Genomic DNA, 19,240 nt, shown 5'->3' on the forward strand with positions numbered 1-19,240 from the left:
CTACCTCCTCTCCCTGGTAGTAGAACGTCTGTTTCAGTCTCATTATGCTTTATAATGCTTTATGAGTAGATCATTCATTATACTGTGCTCTGTCTAGTTTCTTTCTTACATGCCTCCATGCTGATGTTTGAGTCATGTTCACTGTAAAGTAAACATCAATATTGGTTCGAACAAATTTTAAGAACTCATCATCATGTAGCCATCACAGGCTTAATCTCCACATGGTTGGGCCCTGGCAGCTCTCTTTACAGTGTGACCTGTCATAGCACATGATCTGAAATGACAACACCTTCGTACACTGAGTCATTCACACTGGCTTAGAAATGAGGAAACAGTCTATGTAGTCTATCTGGAAGGATTCCTATTCCTCCAGATATCAGCGATTTAACTCACATATAAAGTGTTGTATGATCTTCCTACTCTGCACCTGTGAGGCGTCCACACCTGAGGACTGACCCAGTGTAGGAGTTAAAGTCTCCTGCCATACAAATGTGACCATGTAGCATTGATTAAATTAGAAACAAGTCATTATAAAACTGTGCATCATCACTGTTAGACTGTATAGACACACTAAATGAGTGTCTGGATTTAGCGAGGACGGATCTGATGCAGCAGCTACGGCATCTCTGCAGGGACAAACTTCCTCAGAGAACGTTTGAACAGACAAATTATTCAGATGCTGCAGAGCTGCTCAGCTCCGTCTCCTAGCAACAAGAACATCCCAGAACCAGCAGCAGCACCACCCACTGCTGAGAGACAGACAGGCAGATAGACACAGACAGAAACAGAACCTGTCTGTCTCTCTCTCTCTGTTGGATTAACCCGTCTGTGTGCGTGTGTGTGTGTGTTGGATTAACCTGTTTGTGTGTGTGTGTGTGTGTGTGTGTGTGTGTGTGTGTGTGTGTGTGTGTGTGTGTGTGCGTGTTGGATTAACCTGTCTGTGTATGTGTGTGTGTGTGTTTTGGATTAACCTGTCTGTGTGTGTGTGTGTGTGTGTGTGTGTGTGTGTGTGTGTGTGTTGGATTAACCTGTTTGTGTGTGTGTATGTGTGTGTGTGTGTGTGTGTGTGTGTGTGTGTGGGTGTGTGTGTGTGTTGGATTAACCTGTATGTATGTGTGTGTGTGTGTTGGTGTGTGTGTGTGTGTGTGTGTGTGTGTGTGTGTGTGTGTGTGTTGGATTAACCTGTCTGTGTGTGTGTGTGTGTGTGTGTGTGTGTGTGTGTGTGTGTGTGTTGAATTAAACTGTGTGTGTGTGTGTGTGTGTGTGTGTGTGTGTGTGTGTGTTGAATTAACCTGTCTGTGTGTGTGTGTGTGTGTGTGTGTGTGTGTGTGTGTTGAATTAACCTGTCTGTGTGTGTGTGTGTGTGTGTGTGTGTGTGTTGAATTAACCTGTCTGTGTGTGTGTGTGTGTGTGTGTGTGTGTGTGTGTGTGTGTGTGTGTGTTGAATTAACCTGTCTGTGTGTGTGTGTGTGTGTGTGTGTGTGTGTGTGTTGAATTAACCTGTCTGTGTGTGTGTGTGTGTGTGTGTGTGTGTGTGTTGAATTAACCTGTCTGTGTGTGTGTGTGTGTGTGTGTGTGTGTGTGTTGAATTAACCTGTCTGTGTGTGTGTGTGTGTGTGTGTGTGTGTGTGTGTGTGTGTGTGTTGAATTAACCTGTCTCTCTCTCTCGCTCTGTTTCTCTCTACACTGCAGAACAGAGAGAGAGAAAGTGAGAGAGAGATGGGGGAGGGGGAGTAGAGGGGGAGACAGCAGGAGGAGACGACGTGTGGAAACGACGGGAGGAGAACAGATTCAGAGAGGAGGAAGAGGAGGAAACATCGGAGCAGCAGCAGCAGCAGCAGCAGCAGAAGGAGGAGGAGGAGGAGGTGGAGGATGAAGAGGAAAAAGGAGGGAGATGAAGCGATGAAGCTCCAACAGTGAGAACATTTGATTCTATTGTGTTCTGTATGTTTCTGTGTGTTGTCTGTAAATCAATACTGATCAGTACTGCTCTATTCCACGAAGTTTCATTTGTACTCTGTTGTTGTCATTATTTATCAGTATTGATTAATAGCATTGATCTGTATTGAGTAGAATTGATCAGTATCAAATACTAATGATTGACAACGAACAGAGAAGTCAATATTTTACTTTTTGGATCACAGAGTATTGATCTGAATGTGTATCTAATAATCACTGTTGATCATCATTCATCACTATCTGTCTGTAATGATTTGATTGTGTCAGTGTCAGTATTGATCATTATCGTCAATATTGATTATCTGTTTATATTGATCAGTTTGTGTCAATACTGATGATCAGTATCTCCATGTATTGATCGGTATGTGTCAGTATTGATCAGTATTGATGGCTGTAGGAGGTGGAGGAGGCACAGATGTGATTCACAGTCACACTCTCCTGTGGAGGAGCTCTAGTGCATGATGGGAGATGTGTTTCACTTGCAGCTCTGAGGTCACTTTAATAAACGCAGACTGTCAGCCAGAGGGCGAGTGTACTGCATTGTGGGAGTTTCACTGTAGTCCACACACACACACAGAAATGATCCAGTCAGAAAATAAACTCAACAAGAAAAATGTGTTAAGAAACATTTGAAGTGTCCTTTATTATTAGACACGCTGTTTATTAATCAAAATTAAATGACACAAAATTTAAGTTATAAAAATGAATTTATGTCAACAATAGCCTGTTCTTTGTTCTGTTTTGAGTCTCTTTGTATGAATTTGGAGTGAATCTGTAGTTGTGTGAATCTCTGTGTAGCTTTGTGTATCTCTTTGGATTAATACAGGATAGATCTGAAATGGTGCCCTTCGCTGCGCCTCTGTGCTGAACTCTCTAGTGCTTCCTCTGTTTTTGTCAGCTGTTCCTCTTTAATTTCATACACAGGAGGACTGTCTCTTGTGAAGCCACTGGTCAGACTTTTTCTCTGTTTTTCACTGAATGAGAGTGTTTTCTAGCTTCTAGTTGGAGGAGCAGCAGGACGTGGTCGATGGTAAACAATCTATTAAACTGTGGTTACAGCAGTGATTTCAAACTTTGCTCCAGTCAGTAAAACCAGCGAATGTCCACTGAACTGTTACTATGAACTGGTGCTCCTAAACACTTTTGCAGGTCTGCCACCTTTCACATGGTGTCTGGCTTGGTGCACATATACTGGACTCAACACTACCAGTGCAGGGCTTCATCTGCTCCTAGCAGACTCCATGATAGGGAAGACGGGCTGAGGCGTCGGGGGGCTTCTACATTAACAAAGCTTTGTGTACAAATGTCAGTCCTCACATAGACTATTTCATAGATTTCACAATGGATTGTCTTTCATTTATACTGTATGTTGTTTACGTCTCAGCTCAGACCTATAAGTGAGGCGTTACAACACCTGGCTGACCACACACCTGACACAGGACATAAACACCTCGACTCCATGTGAGGCAGACACTAAAATCTGCTCAGCTTGTGTTCACAACTCTAAAGAGAAGAACCAATGAGGCAAAGCAGGAATTACAGGCCTGCTTCGACTGCACTGATTGGACATACATTATTCCACAACACTGCCTGCTGTGGAGACATTTAGGTTTCTGGATCTACTGTCCCCCAGCATCTGAAGTGATTTCTTTTTCAAGAGGACCCAGAAGAGAAGGATCTTTGTGTTCCTGCTCAGGAGGTCCAACATGCTTCAACCTGTTTGTCTGTTTCTGTGTGAGATCACTGAGAGCAGTGAACCAGTGTCAAGTCCATGAATGTTGGCACACTTTGACCAAAAAAGAGGATTCTAATTTGGGTTCTGACTCCGACACTGACTCTGAATCTGGGACTGATTGTAGTTCTGGTTCTGATTTGGACTCTGACTCTGACTCACCCTTCTAAATGGGATTCTGGTTCTGGTTCAGTATGAGTGTGAATTAATATTAATTTGTCAGTGTCTCTTCAGAGCAACAGGAAAACCTAGCTATCTCTCTTTCTCTCCCTCTGAAAGGAAGTTTGTGACCGAGTCCAGGTGAGGTGGCGGTGGGCGGGGCTTAGCCTGCTGAGCCACCGTCTGATTGGTGGGTGGTAATGATCGCGACTGGCGGCCTTCTGCGGATCAATGCACGGCGACAGGATTCACTGAGGTCCAAACCACACAAACCACACACTCACAAGAGGAAGAGCAAGAAGAAGAGGTTGCACACACACACACACACACACACACACACACACACACACACAGTGTGGTCTTGATGCTGTAACATTTTACACATGATGATGTCACTTCCTGCCCACCCCCAGGCGGAGCGAGGTGGTGGTGGTGAAAGGGAAGTTGAAGCTGGTTTCAGTCTCGGGTCTGGTGGCGGCGCTCGGGATCCTTGTCCTGCTGGTGGGCATGGTCATGGCGGCTCTGGGCTACTGGCCTCGAGGTGGACTGTTCCTCAGTGCTCGGCCTCAGGAGGGCGCCACCATGGCTTCAGTGTCCTCCAGTGACTCAACACCTGCACCTGCTGACAATCAGGTGAGAGTCGTAGAACAAAACACGATTGTTCCTAACAGGCAGATTCTCTCGTCTCTGACTTTGTTAGTAGCTCAAAATAGTTGAAGCCAAAACACGTCTGCCTTACAGGGGAACAGCCATAACGAGAGAAACCAACTCCAGGTAAATATGGCAGGAGCCTTAGGACATCCTCACATCAGGGTTGGTCTGAGTTGAAACTGCAGTTTGAATCATCAGCAGAGGAGTTGTTCTGTTCCGATGATGGAGGAGAGACGGAGTGAATCTGTGCAGCTCAGCAGCACGAGAATTTTTACTAAATACACTGCTGAATACGATACGATATACTTTATTGTCCCGTTCAGGGAAATTTGTCTTGGACTCAACAGCTGTGCATAAATGCCTTGACAGCCACAATGACAACAAACAATACATCATCAGCCATTCCATCACTGACAAACACATGACAGTATTACACATATCCCATAACATAACACATACATACATTATACATACATGCTAAAAGATCACCATAATAATAATCAAAGCACTCTAAAAATTATTGCACAAATATTGGCCTCAAGCAGCATTATTTAGGAGTTTGATGGAGGTTGGAACAAATGAATTCTTAAAACGGTTGAGTTTACAGTGAGGGACTCTATATCGTCTGCCCGAGGATAGGAGATGATACTCTAAGTGAAGAATATGGGATGGGTTAGTTACTATCCTCTGGGCTTGCCTAAGAACAGTTTGTTCATAAGTAAACTGCAAGGTCTGATAATCACTTTTTCCTATCACCTTCATGGCTGTGTGCACCAGATGAGTGAGTTTAGGTTTTAGTTTTGCAGTGATGTTGCCATACCAGGATGACATTCCATATCTGACTAAGCTCTCTAGTACTGTATGATAAAACAAAAACATGATGTTTTTGTCCACCTCATACGCTCTCAGTCAAGCCTCATGTTAAAGGGGAATTTAACCATTTTTAAAACCTTCGTCTTATATTGACATGTTCTGGAGTTTAAATAAATCATACCCATCAAAAGTTTTGGAATCGGTCCAGTAGATCTCCTCAGCTGCAATGTAATCCTTTGGGGCAAGTGTGACCATCCAAGTTACGTCCACTGAAAGTGTTTTTGTCCCTGATAGGCTGATGTTATTCTCACAACAGTCTGACTAACCCTAGCTCTGGATGTTTCCTGAGGTCCAAGATCAGAGTTTTGGAACATTTGTTGGGAATTATGCTGCAGGCCTTAGTTAAGATCTACTGCAGTTTGAATTGTTGTTCATATATATTTTTTTAATGTGGCCAAAGTCTGAACGAAGACCAATACGAACAGACTACAAACCTTTTCAGTCTTAAAGACATGTGAGAGTTGTTTATTGAAGCAGTAAAGTGGAACTGAAACTTGTGACTGTACCTGTCACAGGTGTTTTATTAAACTTCTCTCTGACTGCATCCAGGGAGGAGACAGGATGGAGGAACCTGAAGGAGAGGAAGGACACAGCAGAGGAGGAGGTGAAGGAGATAGAGCAGGAGTTGATGATGAAGGAGGAGGCGATAATGGTTTTAACCGGACAGAAACCGTGAACGGGACCAGCCGGCACCTCCCACAAGGTTTTCTGGAGGATTTCCTGGACAGGTGAGTAACTCTTCCCTCAGTCTGCTGCTGGAATTTGATTCCAGTTCGATCAAAGAGGAACACCAAATTTAATGTGGCTACTGTAGAAGGTTCTAGGAGTCATGTAGGGGGTTTTGCAGTTTTGTTGGAGGCTCTACTGTCCTGTAGGCCGTTCTACAGTCCTGTAGGAGTTTCTACAGTCATGTAGGATGTTCTATAGTCCTGGAGGATGTCTAGGAATCCTTCAGCAGGCCTTAATGGTTCTTAAGGTAGTTCTATGGCCATTTTAGAGATTTGTAGTGCTCCTATAGGTTCCTCTTTGTTGGTTCCTAAGTTAAACTCTATAGCATTTGAAGAGGTTTAATTGGTCCTAGGGAGATTGCAGTCATCTTTTAGAGGGTCCCAGTGATCCTTTTTGAGGTTTTAGCAGTCCTTAAAATGGTCCTTGTGGTCATTTAAATTGGTCTAGCGGTCCTTTGGTAGGTTTGTATGTTCCTCTTAATGGTACTAGTCATCCTTTAGGAAGTTCTAGTGGTCTTTTAAATGGTTGTAGTAGTTCCTCATGAGATCAAGTAGTGTTTTAAGAGGTTCTAGTAATCTTCAAGGTGATTCAGTGTCATTTTGGAGGTTCTAATGGTCACTTGGGAGGTTTTAGCAGGCTCTGGTGTTCTTGTGCCACGTAAAGAGATTACTCTAGTCTCTAAAGAGGTACCAGCCTGTTTCCAGTTGGTTCTAAGAGGCTCGAGTGGTATTTTAGGATTTAAATGGTCTTTTAACCCTCTGAGGTCAATTGACGCGCCAGCGTGTCCAAATCACGTAACCAGTTGAAGATGACGTTGCAGCGAGACGGAACCTCAGTGAGTCTCAGTTCCAAATTAAGTGTTGGAGCAGCCTTCAAACTATATCCCAGTTGAATTGTGTTGATAGGCCAAGTAAAACCGGAGTTACGATATATTATGTACGGCACGCTTTTTCACGCGTTTGGTGCAGGAAGAGACAATAAAGACGGGCTTCTCTCATGAAAGTGTCCGCAAACAAGAAGTGCTTGCAAGCAATAAAACCTGTGACCCCTGACCCGAACAGGGAATTTGTGGGAGGGACGGCGGCGGAAGATTGACAGCGACAGTGACAGAGATAGTGACAGCGATAGAGATGGTGAGTTTTGAGAGTTGAGAGATTTGTGACATTTAGCGTGTTTGGAGTGTATAGTTAGTGTGTTATGTAGTGTTTAGTATAGTGTGTGTAGTGTGTAGTGGAGTCGTTTTTTTGTTTAGTGAGTCAAAACAATGAGGAGATGCTGCATGTGGAGCAGGCAGGAAGGAGCTGTGGAGCCCTGAGCCTGAGGCACTGCCTGCATTCAAATGTAAATAGTTACATATAACTTTGTAAATTTCAAACACTTATGAACAAATTTAGTAAACAACAATTTGTATTTGCATTACAAGTAATAAAAATATTTTGTGGTTATCACAGTAAAAAAAAAATTCTTCTCGGATTTTATGTTTTTTTGTGATTTTAGGTCCATAGTGTTAATACAGTATGTCAAAATGAAAACATAACTGTACAGTCACACATGTGAGGTTGTGGTGAAAATAATGACACCAAACAAGGCAAGGTAAATAGTTTTTAAGGTGAAATATAATGGTAAAATCAAAAATAGTCAAAAATGGCCAATTATGACCCATTATACCCATGGCCACTGCCAACAGTAAGGCTCCTCTGATGAGCTGGCAACTCATCCAGGCTGTACCCTGGCCTTCACCCATCGAGTAAACTAGATTTGGCCCCAGTAAGCCCCGCAACCCCTTAGGGGGGAAAAAAACAGCAACATCCCCATGACCCTCACGGATAAGTGGAAAAGAAAACAGAATGGAATCCCAGAGGGTTCAAGGGTTCTAGTGGTACATTATGAGGTTCTAGAAGTTCTTGTTGCAATGGAAGTTCTACATATTCTGTAATAGATTGTTGTGATGGTTGTAAGGGAGGTTGTACTCGTCCTTAACAAGGCTCTGGCAGTCCTTTAAGAGCTCCTGACATCTTTAAATGTTGTTGGATGTGTTTGCAGGTATCTGTACTCTGACAGGTTGAAGGTCTTGGGTCCTCTCATCATGGGCATCGGGATTTTCCTCTTCATCTGTGCCAACGCCGTCCTCCACGAGAACCGTGACAAGAAGACCAAAATCATCAACCTCCGGGACATTTACTCCACAGTTATCGACCTCCACAGCCTCCGTAAACCCAACACCTCCTCTGTCCGCCACTCCTCCACCAATCCTCTCAACGGCCTTGTTAACTATGTCCAATCAAAGAGCCTGGAGACCAAACCCAGGGCATATCCTGCTTCCCTGTTGAACAGGAGTCAGAGAGGAGGAGGAGAAGAGGGAGGAGGTGGGCCATTGTCCAGGCAACCAGGAGATGGAGGAGGAGGAGGTTTGGGCAGTGATGGAGAAGGAGGAGGCACTGTGTTCAGTATCTACCAGGAGCAGCCCCTCACTCCTCCTACCCCCTCCTCTGTCTCCCTCAACTTCAGCCCCCTCCACCTCCCAACCTGTTGGACCTCCCTGCAGAAGGAGGCACTCAGTTCCCTCACCTTGCCCCTGCGCCGACCACGGCCTGCTAGTCCCCGCAGGAGGCACTCTGCTCGGGCTGGTATGAGCTGGAGCACAGAGGGGGAGGAGGAGAGAGGGAGGGAGGGGCGAGGCCACCACCAGGAGGACGAAGTGAAGGAGGATGAGGTGTATGCATGTTTGTCAACTCCTCTGTGCTCCTCTACCCGCCCACAGCTCAGACCCTTCCAGGGTTCCTGCAGCCCCTCCAGCTTCCATGAGGAGGCACCAGGAGGCTCCAAGGCCCTGCTCCTCCTCTCCTCCTCCTCCCTCACGCCCTCCCACCTGTCGCTGTCCTCCTTGTCTCACCTCCTGTCGTCCTCCTCATCCACGCTGCCTCAACCCTGCAGGAGGCGAAGCCTGCCGACTAGCAGCAGCACGACAGGTTACAGTAAACTGACACATGGTGAGGAGGAATCGTTTGAGTCGACAGAGATGACATTATCACATCATGTGACATCACACAGGAAGTACTCCAACAGAGAGAAGCTAAGGATGATTGCACAGGTGGATTCTGGTCAGAGGCAGGAGGAGGAGGGCAGAGGAGATGGGTCGGGCAGTTGATTTAGTGACTGACAGCACAACTGTGAGGTCATATGACTTTTTGATGACATCACTATGAAATCAGGATGTGTTCACGCAAAGCTGAGAAACAACGAAACACAAAACTGATGAACAGACCGTTGAGTCAAACTGGTTGTCATAGCAATAAGGAGTCTTCCAGATTAACCAATGACAGCACAAAAGGAAAATTAACAAATGAACTTTGTTTTATTTGCATTAATCAGCTCGTTAACTGACTGCTTGCTTATCAAAAAGACTGGGAATGTTTTTGTACTAAATCATTATGTGTTCATGTTACATGTGTAGCCGATCAGAGAAGAAACAGAAATGTTCAGACTGTTTTATAATCTGTTGTCACAGAAGAGAAAACATTTGAGCTTCTGAATGTCACTTTGTTCTTCTGTCCTGTTTAACATCAACAAGCACAACATGGAACCTTCACAGACTGATGGACATCTCACACAAATATCAACAATATTTATTTATTTGTAATTGATCTACACAGGAAGTTTCATTAAGGCCAGGACACTTTTTTAAACCTGAGAACAAGAACAAACACATATGTCAGATGCATGTCTGACTTCAGTTTCACTTTAATAAAAATGTTAAAAAAAAAAAAAAAAAGAGGAATCCCAAACACCTAATGGTGAGCTGACAAATTTTGAGTGTTTGAAACCTTCTGTGACCACCACATTAAGAGAGGAGTCTGAGGCGTATATCTTCATATCATCTGCAAAAAGATGTAGAATACAAATTGCTGTGTATAGTTTCTGTAGGAGAATAAAAGAGAAGCGGGCCAGTGGGACACCCTCACAGAAACTGCTGAGTCTGACCAGAGAGACGTTAAACCATTTTGTCCATTCAGGACTCACAAAGAGGACTCACACAGTATTCGTCAGATGATCTTCGCTGTCATGGTAACAATAATATACACATAAATAAAGGTGCAAAGACGCTATTTTAAAGACATCAGATATCCACTGATGTTAGCAGGCTAACCAGCTGGCTGAGAATCTCTTTTTCACAGCAACCCAAAGCTCCTCCAAGCACTTCCCTGGTAGTCTGGCTAGCTGCATGGCTAACTGAGCAAACAAGTGAACAGTAGCTACAGTCATGGATGTAAAACTAATACAGCTAGCAGCAGTTAGTAGTTAATCTGATGATATTCTGCCCCCCATTTTTGGGAGTTGTTGTAGTTTCACACTGGAAACAAACTTTGGTTTCCATGGTAACAGTCCTGTTTGGCCTACCCAGACTTTTCTTGGTCTTTATATGACATCACATTAAAACATGACACTAGAGGGCAGCTGAACTTTGATCGTGTGAAGTGTTGTTACAACAGCACTGCTGTATTTTAATGTGTCGTGTTTAACAACACACCTGGTGGGGAAATAAGAAATCAAAAGGGTTTCCTTAAATGATCTTATGAATGAAATAACAACTCGATTTTCTCTGATGGGGTAAAACAGTAAGACACCGAAGATGATCTGTGACTTTAAAAGACTGAAATTCTGCATACAGAACATTTATAACCATCACAGGAACCATCTCATTTGAACTTAATGTCTAAATGTAGTTTGTTTGTCTCCCAGCAGACAGCCTGTTGATGGGTTCATCAGTGTATTTGTTAATGAATGAACTGTAAACATTATGACATCACATGTTTTCCATCAGCATGTAGCTGTGGACACTGACTGATGATGTGACCGTCAGCAAACTGAGCCTGCTTCAACTCAACAGCACAACAGCCAATCAGCTGATAGCTTCCACTCGCTGCTTCCTGTGAGTGTTTCTGCTGAAACATTGGATCAATAAATCTGAATCAAGCACATGAAGTCTCTCTGCTGTTCTCTGGTTTCGCACCTGCTCAAGCATTATGTGTTTTACGTTTTTTTGGACCGTTTCACACCTGAAACCTCAAACTTTGATTTGTTTTTTTTCTGTTGTTTTTTTTTTTAATTTTCATTTCAGACTGAAGATCTACACGCGTCTTCATCCTGTCATCATCATCATAGTAAAGACGTCACAGCCGACATTTTCTGACCCAGTCGGCTCCATGTTGGTTCTGGTGCTGTGTTGATGAGACGATGTATTTCACTGAGCTTTTGTGTCAAAATGTAGGTTCTCTTAAGTAATTTAAGTATAATTGTATTGTATAGTACTGATGAAGCATCAATAATTATTTCGGCTACTACAGCATTATGTAATTAGCCTTTTAAACCAGTGTGACACCTGTGTAGATAGCCTCTAACTCTATAATGGGTGATTTATATTTTGTTGTCAAATTGTGTAAACAAGTAAACTTAAACAGCCAGAGTGTTTAACAAACAGTTTAGTCAGCCACTACGTGTCATCGTGACTCAACCGACCTAACCTACCTAAACAGCTCTTGCATCCTGTAAAGGAGCTTTCTGCGTCTCCTTGTAGCCATCAACATTGGTATATATATATATATATATATATATATATATATATATATATATATATATATATATATATATATATATATATATATATATATATGCCAGTAAACAGCAATAATTAGTTTGGACCCCCACACTTTTGCCATGTGAAATGATATTAGTTTGTTTGCCAACACTCAGACGCTGAAGTGCCTCTTTCCCAGCACTCTGCTCTGATGTCAGCTCCACACCAAGGAGCGCTTGGTGTGAATAGTGAGCGCATTCTGTACGGGTGGTCATACTCTCATACCTAGGTCTGCAGTGTCCGTCCACCGGGCATGTGACTGTAAATATATTCAGGCAACGTTAGCATCTCCGACATACAAATGGAAAACGTTTTAGACGAGGTATTACTGATCAGCTACTATACACTCTAGGATCATAAAAAATATTTATTTTACATGTGATAATATTAATTATGAATATGTATCATGTTTAATAGTTGGCACTGATTGTATTTATCCTGCCTTGGTTAGGTATAGTGGTAAAGTACTCAGAGTCTCTCCCTATGTTGCCCACCGACAAGCATAGTTTGGGATAGAGAGACAACGGCAAGGCACAGGCCGGCGCAAGTAAGGTTAGGGTTAGGTAATTGGTTCAATTAACTGCCATTGTTGGCTGCTTGCACATGCGCAATAAGTGTGCTTAGAGTGTGTGTTCCAACTACTGAGTTCACTTTGCTAAGCTAACTGCACATTCTGTTGGTAGGTGTGCATTTTGGGGTTAACCCTGAAAACTTCACAGGGCATTATTTAGACCTAGTTTCACATAATTAAGCATATTCCCAATAAGGTCCAGGGTTTGAGACCCCACTAGGATTATGGAGCCCACAATGTGAGTGTGCTGTCGTGGATTTGGCCCCACCATGTGATAAAGACAGACAGAGACACACACACACACACACACACACACACACACACACACACACACACACACACACACACACACACGGTGCAGCCCCCCCATCTTGACTGAGACAATGGTCTGAGCTGACTGCAGCAGTTAAAGGAGCAGGATCCTGTTTTTTTTCCAGATTTAACACTTTCCTCTCTTTCCATTAAAATAATAACTTTATGATTCTGACATCATTTATGTTATTTTGTCACATATGAAGATTTGAACGTTTGATAAACAGTTCAGTGCTTCTCTAACAATCCAATCACTGCTGATCAATCTGATTTAAAGGATTGATAAGGGATGATTGACCTTCAGAAACAATAATAAAACCACAATTTCAACTTCATGATGTGCTGAAGTTAGAAGGAGAAGAAGAGAAAACGGAGCATTCATTGTTGACAGACATCTCAGTCATTTGACTCCAATAATAAATAAGTGCAGCAGAATGATCCTTTACAGAGGTGGCGACCCCGCCCCCCCCATCAGCAGGTGAGATGGTACAGTCCACCACCACCCCCCTCTCACTGAGCTGAATGAATGAGGGAGTCAGTGTTTGTGCCAACAGAGACTCTGCAGCAACACATTCCTCCTCTCCACATTTACTCTCACACAGGGAACCGGTCTGAGTCCAGTTAGTCCCAGTCCAGGTCCAGGTCCATTCAGCTCCTCAGCCGCTGGTCGCAGACATGAAGCTGTTGCTGCTGATGTTGCTGATTGAACGAGCTGCAGCTCAGCAGAGAGGTGAGAAACTTTCTCTTCACTCATTTCTATTAATCTGCTTCTGTAGAGGTCAGAGTTCTGCTGGGCTCTGCAGAGTTCTGCTGGATTCTGCTGGTGGAACTCTATGAGGTGTGATTGGTTTTCTCACGAGGAGAAAGATTCTTCACTCACATGTTTCTGATGAAAACAGTTTGAACAGAAGCTCAACTTGTTTAAAAGATCAGTTTTTTATTAAAAGTTTGTTGTGATCGAATTGTTTCATTTAAATGTTCCAGCTGTTTTTTCCTGGATGTCCATGAATTCATGATCAATCAGAGCAAACTTAATTTTCAGTTTTTCAAAGACAAATCTGAGATATTTGTTATAAACAGAAAAACTGCATCAAAGGGGATTAGCTGTTAGCTCTGTTAGCTCTGTTAGCTGTAATACAGAGGAGAACAATGTGAAATAAGGTGGATGATGACACCCTTGGCGTTTGTCCCTCAGTTGTGTCTGACAGGCGCGCCTGCTTGAAGTCTAAACAGAATTCAGTTTTTGGTCCTTGACTTGTGACACACTGATCCAGGATCATCTGTTTAGTCTGATTGTCTTCAGCAGTCAGGCAGGTTTTTGTGTGGACTCATTTCACAGGAATAGTTCACTTCCGAAAATTAAACATGTAGCAGTAAGAAGCTAATGTTAGGTTACAAACAGACAACATCACGGTCACATGACTGAAACGTCTCCACCACTAAGAGTCTTACTGCACAATTACTATCCAGGTTTCTATAAACTGATCAATGTACAAGTTGTAAAGTCAGAGTTAGAACAGTGTGGAACTAAAGTGGCCTGTAAAGACGGACTAGTGAGTTGATGAGTCTCCGTGTTCGCTGTGAGGACGTTTAATGTCCCCGACAACCTCTGTAGTCTCATTCAGACATTTTCCAGTTATAGGACAACAGACTACAGACTGTACTGGAGGGAAACGTGTGTGTGTGTGTGTGTGTGTGTGTGTGTTTGTGTGTGCGCATACTGATCGTATTGGTGAGGATCATCAGACAGACAGACTGAATGTCCTGCTGAGACACAACCTGTGTGTGATAATTACTGTTAACAATCACACCCCACCCTCTTCCTCTCCCCTCCCCTTCCAAAAACCCTAAAACCCCCTCACCCACATTAACTCCCCCACAGCTCAGTGTGTGTGTGTGTGAGAGAGAGAGAGAGAGTGGGGGAGGGTCAGAGGTCATTTGAACATCAACAGGCTGATTTAACACATTCCAACAGACTGAATGAATCAGCAGCTTCACTGACACATTATCAGTCTGACGATGACTCACCTCATTCATCTGCTGCAGATCACACTATTCATGAACTCACCTGTGATTCACCTGACAGAAACAACTAGGACGAGATGCAGATCCTATTTGAGAACAAAACCAAGCTGAATGATCACAAGTGAAACAACGAGCTCCTTCTTCTGAAGCATGTTAGCCATGCTAACTAATATGCTAACTAACATGCTACAGGTACTGACCTGCTCCGATCTGGTGTCATGTCTCTCGGTCCTACAGCACACTGAGAGGATGTGACTGGGACGTTGGGTTGTGTCAATAAAAATGATTTGATTAGCAGCAATGGTCGAGTGAACACAAACAACACGCTGCATCACACTTAGAGCCCCCTGAAGCCAATCAGAGCAGAGCGGTGTCTCCACTAAACAGCCTGAATGTAGACTGAAGGTGTGTGTGTGTGTGTGTGTGTGTGTGTGTGTGTGTGTGTGTGTAAGACCACCCAGTTGTTGTGATCACACCTCCACAGCTGATCACACAAGACAGTAATTAATGTGTGTGTGTGTGTGTGTGTGTGTGTGTGTGTGTGTGTGATCAGTTTCAGTAAACATTGACACCCTCAGATCTTTTCACTGATCAAAGTGACGATGAATTGTTGGAATGTATTTTAAGATTTATTGATTAACGAGCTGATCTAATTCAATCAGTTTGAAACTGGCTGTGACATCATCAGTGGAGAAAAATGACAGTCAATCAGTTGATCAGTTATTGATGAAGATGACTGAATCAGTGATGAAACAGGTTGACCTTTAATCTCTGAAGCAAGCACCAAACATTGTCAGTGTCAACAGAATGTTTCACTCTGAATTCCTTTTCAACAGAAATCATTACTTTTAAACTCTCAAGTTTAAAAGTTTAATTTCAGTTATCAGTGTTTCACAATCGGAAGAAGAAACTTCACCCTCAGGTTTCAGACATTGACTCACCTGAGAGTTTACCTGCAGGACACCTGATCTGTCTGAGGCAATACTGACAGCTAGAAAACACTGAACAAAGAGTTCATTCATTCACTCATTCAACAGTTAGCGATGTGTTTCAGGATGCTAACAGTTAGCGGTGTGTTTCAGGATGCTAACAGTTAGCGGTGTTTTTCAGGATGCTAACAGTTAGCTGTGTGTTTCAGGTCTGTTCCCTGCCATCTTGAATTTGGCAAGTAATGCAGTGATCAGCACTAACGCAACGTGTGGAGATCCAGAACCGGAAGTTTACTGTAAGTTGGTCGAACACGTTCCAGGACGACGGATCAAGAATCCACACTGCCCAAAATGTGATGCCAACTCTGTCCTGTCTAAAGGTACGAAACCAGAACTACAGAGTCCACATTAAACTGCAGATCTGGTTTTCTTAAGAACCAGAACCAAAAGCAGAGGGATCAGTTTAAAGGGCCAGTCTGGTGTTCTATGTACCTCTTTATTGTAAAATAATTCATGTCAGAACCAACAACATGTGGGTCCGTTTCTGAATACTGTCTGACTTCCTGGCTGTGGCCTGTTGGTTCCTGCTGAAGATGTAAATTTCACATGACATAAATAAACACAAATATAAATAGATTTATAATTAAATAGTTTATAATAATTTGATGTGATTTCCTCAAACTGCTCACACTTTGTTGAATCCACAGCTTGAGCTCGAGTGAGTGTCACAAGCTTCCAGTGAGATTCTTTCAGAACAAAAGTTCCCCATGACAACGAAGTTCAGTCACACAAAATACAAGTCTTGAATTAATCAGCTGAGGAATTAACTGTACCCCTCAGATCAATCATCAACATGTCTGATTATAGATCTTTCTGATCAGTCGTCCTGATTACTGATCAGTCTGTTCAACTAACAGTAGTTGTGTTTGTTATTTAGAACGTCATCCAATCACCAACGCCATCGATGGGACCAATCAGTGGTGGCAAAGTCCGAGTATCAAGAACGGACGGCAGTTTCACTGGATCACCATCACACTGGATCTCAAACAGGTAACACACACACACACACACACACACACTGAAGACTAACCTCCAGTGCCACAAATACAATAACACACTTAAGAGAGTATAATAATTTTACTACACTTGGAACAAGAAACACAAAATAAAGGGGTAAAGGAGAAGGAATTTGCAATGTGACTGACTTCATCCTACTAATTACATTAGTTATGTACTATTAGATGAATCCCCGCAGTAGGTGAACCTGTGCCCTGCCCCCCTTCTTCCACAGACTCTGTGTGAGACTCTCAGCAGCAGACACACGTTTATAAAACAGAGGACACCCATCCGCCCACTTCCCACACGGCAACATGACATCATTGACTTGACGTGTAAATGAGCAATACAAAAACCAGAGGAAATTAATGCAAACAATTCAAAAATATATATATAATTTTTTATTTCTTTTTGCGTGCACTCATGCTGCCCTGGGCGGCTGCCCATACCGCCCATATAAGAAACCGCCCTGCATTAAGGGAATTCTGATTCTGCTGCAGGTCAACATGTGTAACCTGTGTTCTCTGAGTTACCAGGTGATCACAGTACAGGTGAATGTTCTGACTGTTTGTCTTTGTTTTCAGATTTTTCAGGTAGCTTACATCATCATCAAGGCAGCTAACTCTCCTCGGCCAGGTGAGACCTCTCTGTCTGTCTGTCTGTCTATCTGTCTGACCTGTCTGTCTGACTGTCTGACATGTCTGTCTCTATCCAGGTAACTGGATCCTTGAGCGCTCACTGGACGGTGTGACCTTTGCCCCCTGGCAGTTTTACGCCATTAGTGACTCCGAGTGTTTGTCCCATTACAACGTGGCGCCGCGACTCGGCCCGCCGACCTACAAGAACGACACAGAGGTCATCTGCACATCTTACTACTCCAGACTGAACCCTCTGGAACATGGAGAGGTGAGTTAGTCTGTCTGTCTGTCTGTCTGTCTGTCTGTCTGTCTGTATCCTTCTCTGACCTGTCTCTCTCTGACCTGTCTGTCTCTAAGATCCACACTTCTCTGATTAACGGTCGACCAGGAGCCGATGATTTGACCTCTGAACTTCTGAACTTCACATCAGCTCGTTACATCAGACTGAGGCTTCAGCGAATCAGAACACTCAATGCTGACCTGATGACGCTGAGCGCCTGGGACCCCCGGGACATTGACCCCATCGTCACCCGGAGGGTGAGACAGGCTGCTGTTGCTGATGAGCTGTGGTTACATGGTCAACATGTTCACTTCCTGTCAGGCAGGTTGAATAAGAGAGCTTCAGTGTCAGTTCTCTCTTATTCAACCTCCCTGCAGCCGTCAGGCTCCTATTGTTTGATCAGGTTCAATATCAAGCAATAAAATGTGCCAACATCATTAAATATTCATTAATTAAAGCACCAAAATGTTTTTATATGTTGTCTCTCAGTATTATTACTCCATCAAAGACATCTCTGTGGGTGGGATGTGTATCTGCTACGGCCACGCTCAGAGCTGCCCACTGGACCCTGTTACCAAGGTAACGACACACAACTGCTCACCTGATCATCTGCACAGTGTTCTGAGGGCTATTAAAAATATTTCTGTGTGTGTGTACACAGAAGCTGCAATGTGTGTGTGAACACAACACCTGTGGAGAGAGCTGTAATGACTGTTGCCCTGGTTATCACCAGCAACCATGGCAACCAGGTACCATCTCCGAGGGAAACACCTGTGAAAGTAAGAAACAGAATGGACACAAAAATAGATTTGCCCTTAAACACACTTCTTTTTATTTACAACACCTGTCTGTCTCTCACCTGTCTGTCTCTCTCAGAGTGTAACTGTCACAAAAAAGCATTCGACTGTTTCTACAATCAGACCGTCGCCGAACTCTCTTTGAGCTTAAACACTCATGGTGTTTATCAGGGAGGCGGAGTCTGTATCAACTGTCAACAAAACACCGCTGGCATAAACTGTGAAACCTGCGCTGCCGGATACTACAGACCTGCTGAGGTACTGACAAATACTGTGAATAATACTACAGTACAGACCTGCTGAGGTACTGACAGGTACTGTGAGGTGAAACTGTCTTAATAAATAAAGTTGATTTGAACAGGAGACAACTGACGTGTCTGTAAATACAAGCAGGTCATTGCATTAACTGTGTGTGTGTGTGTCTGTGTGTAGGTTTCTCCATATTCAGACTCTCCGTGTGTCGAGTGTAACTGCAATCTGAGAGGATCGAAGTCTTCAGTCTGCAGCAGAGACGACACACAGCCAGGTCATTGTTGTTGTTATTGATGTTGTTGTTGTTGCTGTTGTTGTTATTCATAGTTTTCAGTCACATGACCCAGGCGCTGACCTGGAGGGCAGAACAGACCGGACTTCCTGTAGAGACACGGCTCTCAGTTATGTAGATCAGCTCTCAGGCATAGAAAAGGAATGATTGAGACTAACTGCATGTGTTGGGCACTTGTGATCATTAAGCAACATTCTGCCTTATTTCAGCTTCTAAAAACTGTTCGGTCGCTGCCGGAGCTCTACTTCAGACCTCGTAGTGAATCTTTCACCTCACACTGCTGCCAGGAGGAAAGCTTACAAAAGTACAGACAGTTCTATGTATTAACTATCTGGATGGTAAATAATGCC

General features: G+C 43.5%; 2 protein-coding genes across 4 annotated transcripts in view; both read left to right on the forward strand.

Moving 5' to 3' along the window:
- The first annotated feature begins 1,784 nt into the window (after window positions 1–1,784).
- On the forward strand, window positions 1,785–11,073 carry LOC119008290. Of its 2 annotated transcripts, none has more exons than XM_037078385.1 (5): window positions 1,785–1,916; window positions 3,971–4,157; window positions 4,264–4,483; window positions 5,924–6,102; window positions 8,147–11,073. In XM_037078385.1, exons 2-5 carry the CDS (start codon window positions 4,051–4,053, stop codon window positions 9,249–9,251), a joined length of 1,611 nt encoding a protein of 536 aa, XP_036934280.1. In that variant the 5' UTR covers window positions 1,785–1,916; window positions 3,971–4,050; the 3' UTR covers window positions 9,252–11,073. The 2 variants fall into 2 exon arrangements, with proteins under 2 accessions (XP_036934280.1, XP_036934281.1); XM_037078386.1 differs by having other exon boundaries at window positions 1,812–1,916; window positions 3,975–4,157.
- A 2,088-nt stretch (window positions 11,074–13,161) lies between these two features.
- Window positions 13,162–19,240, forward strand: part of lama1 (laminin, alpha 1) — a 28,841-nt gene continuing 22,762 nt past the window's right edge. For both annotated transcript variants that reach the window (XM_037079044.1, XM_037079045.1), the window contains exons 1-10: window positions 13,162–13,351; window positions 15,785–15,955; window positions 16,513–16,625; window positions 17,216–17,267; window positions 17,347–17,537; window positions 17,627–17,806; window positions 18,039–18,128; window positions 18,211–18,328; window positions 18,426–18,604; window positions 18,779–18,872. In XM_037079044.1, the coding sequence (XP_036934939.1) occupies window positions 13,297–13,351; window positions 15,785–15,955; window positions 16,513–16,625; window positions 17,216–17,267; window positions 17,347–17,537; window positions 17,627–17,806; window positions 18,039–18,128; window positions 18,211–18,328; window positions 18,426–18,604; window positions 18,779–18,872 (1,243 nt within the window). In that variant the 5' untranslated portion in view covers window positions 13,162–13,296. The remainder of the gene's footprint in view (window positions 13,352–15,784; window positions 15,956–16,512; window positions 16,626–17,215; window positions 17,268–17,346; window positions 17,538–17,626; window positions 17,807–18,038; window positions 18,129–18,210; window positions 18,329–18,425; window positions 18,605–18,778; window positions 18,873–19,240) is intronic.

This window comes from Acanthopagrus latus, chromosome 19 (genome assembly GCF_904848185.1).
Source record: "Acanthopagrus latus isolate v.2019 chromosome 19, fAcaLat1.1, whole genome shotgun sequence".
Lineage (NCBI taxonomy): Eukaryota > Metazoa > Chordata > Actinopteri > Spariformes > Sparidae > Acanthopagrus > Acanthopagrus latus.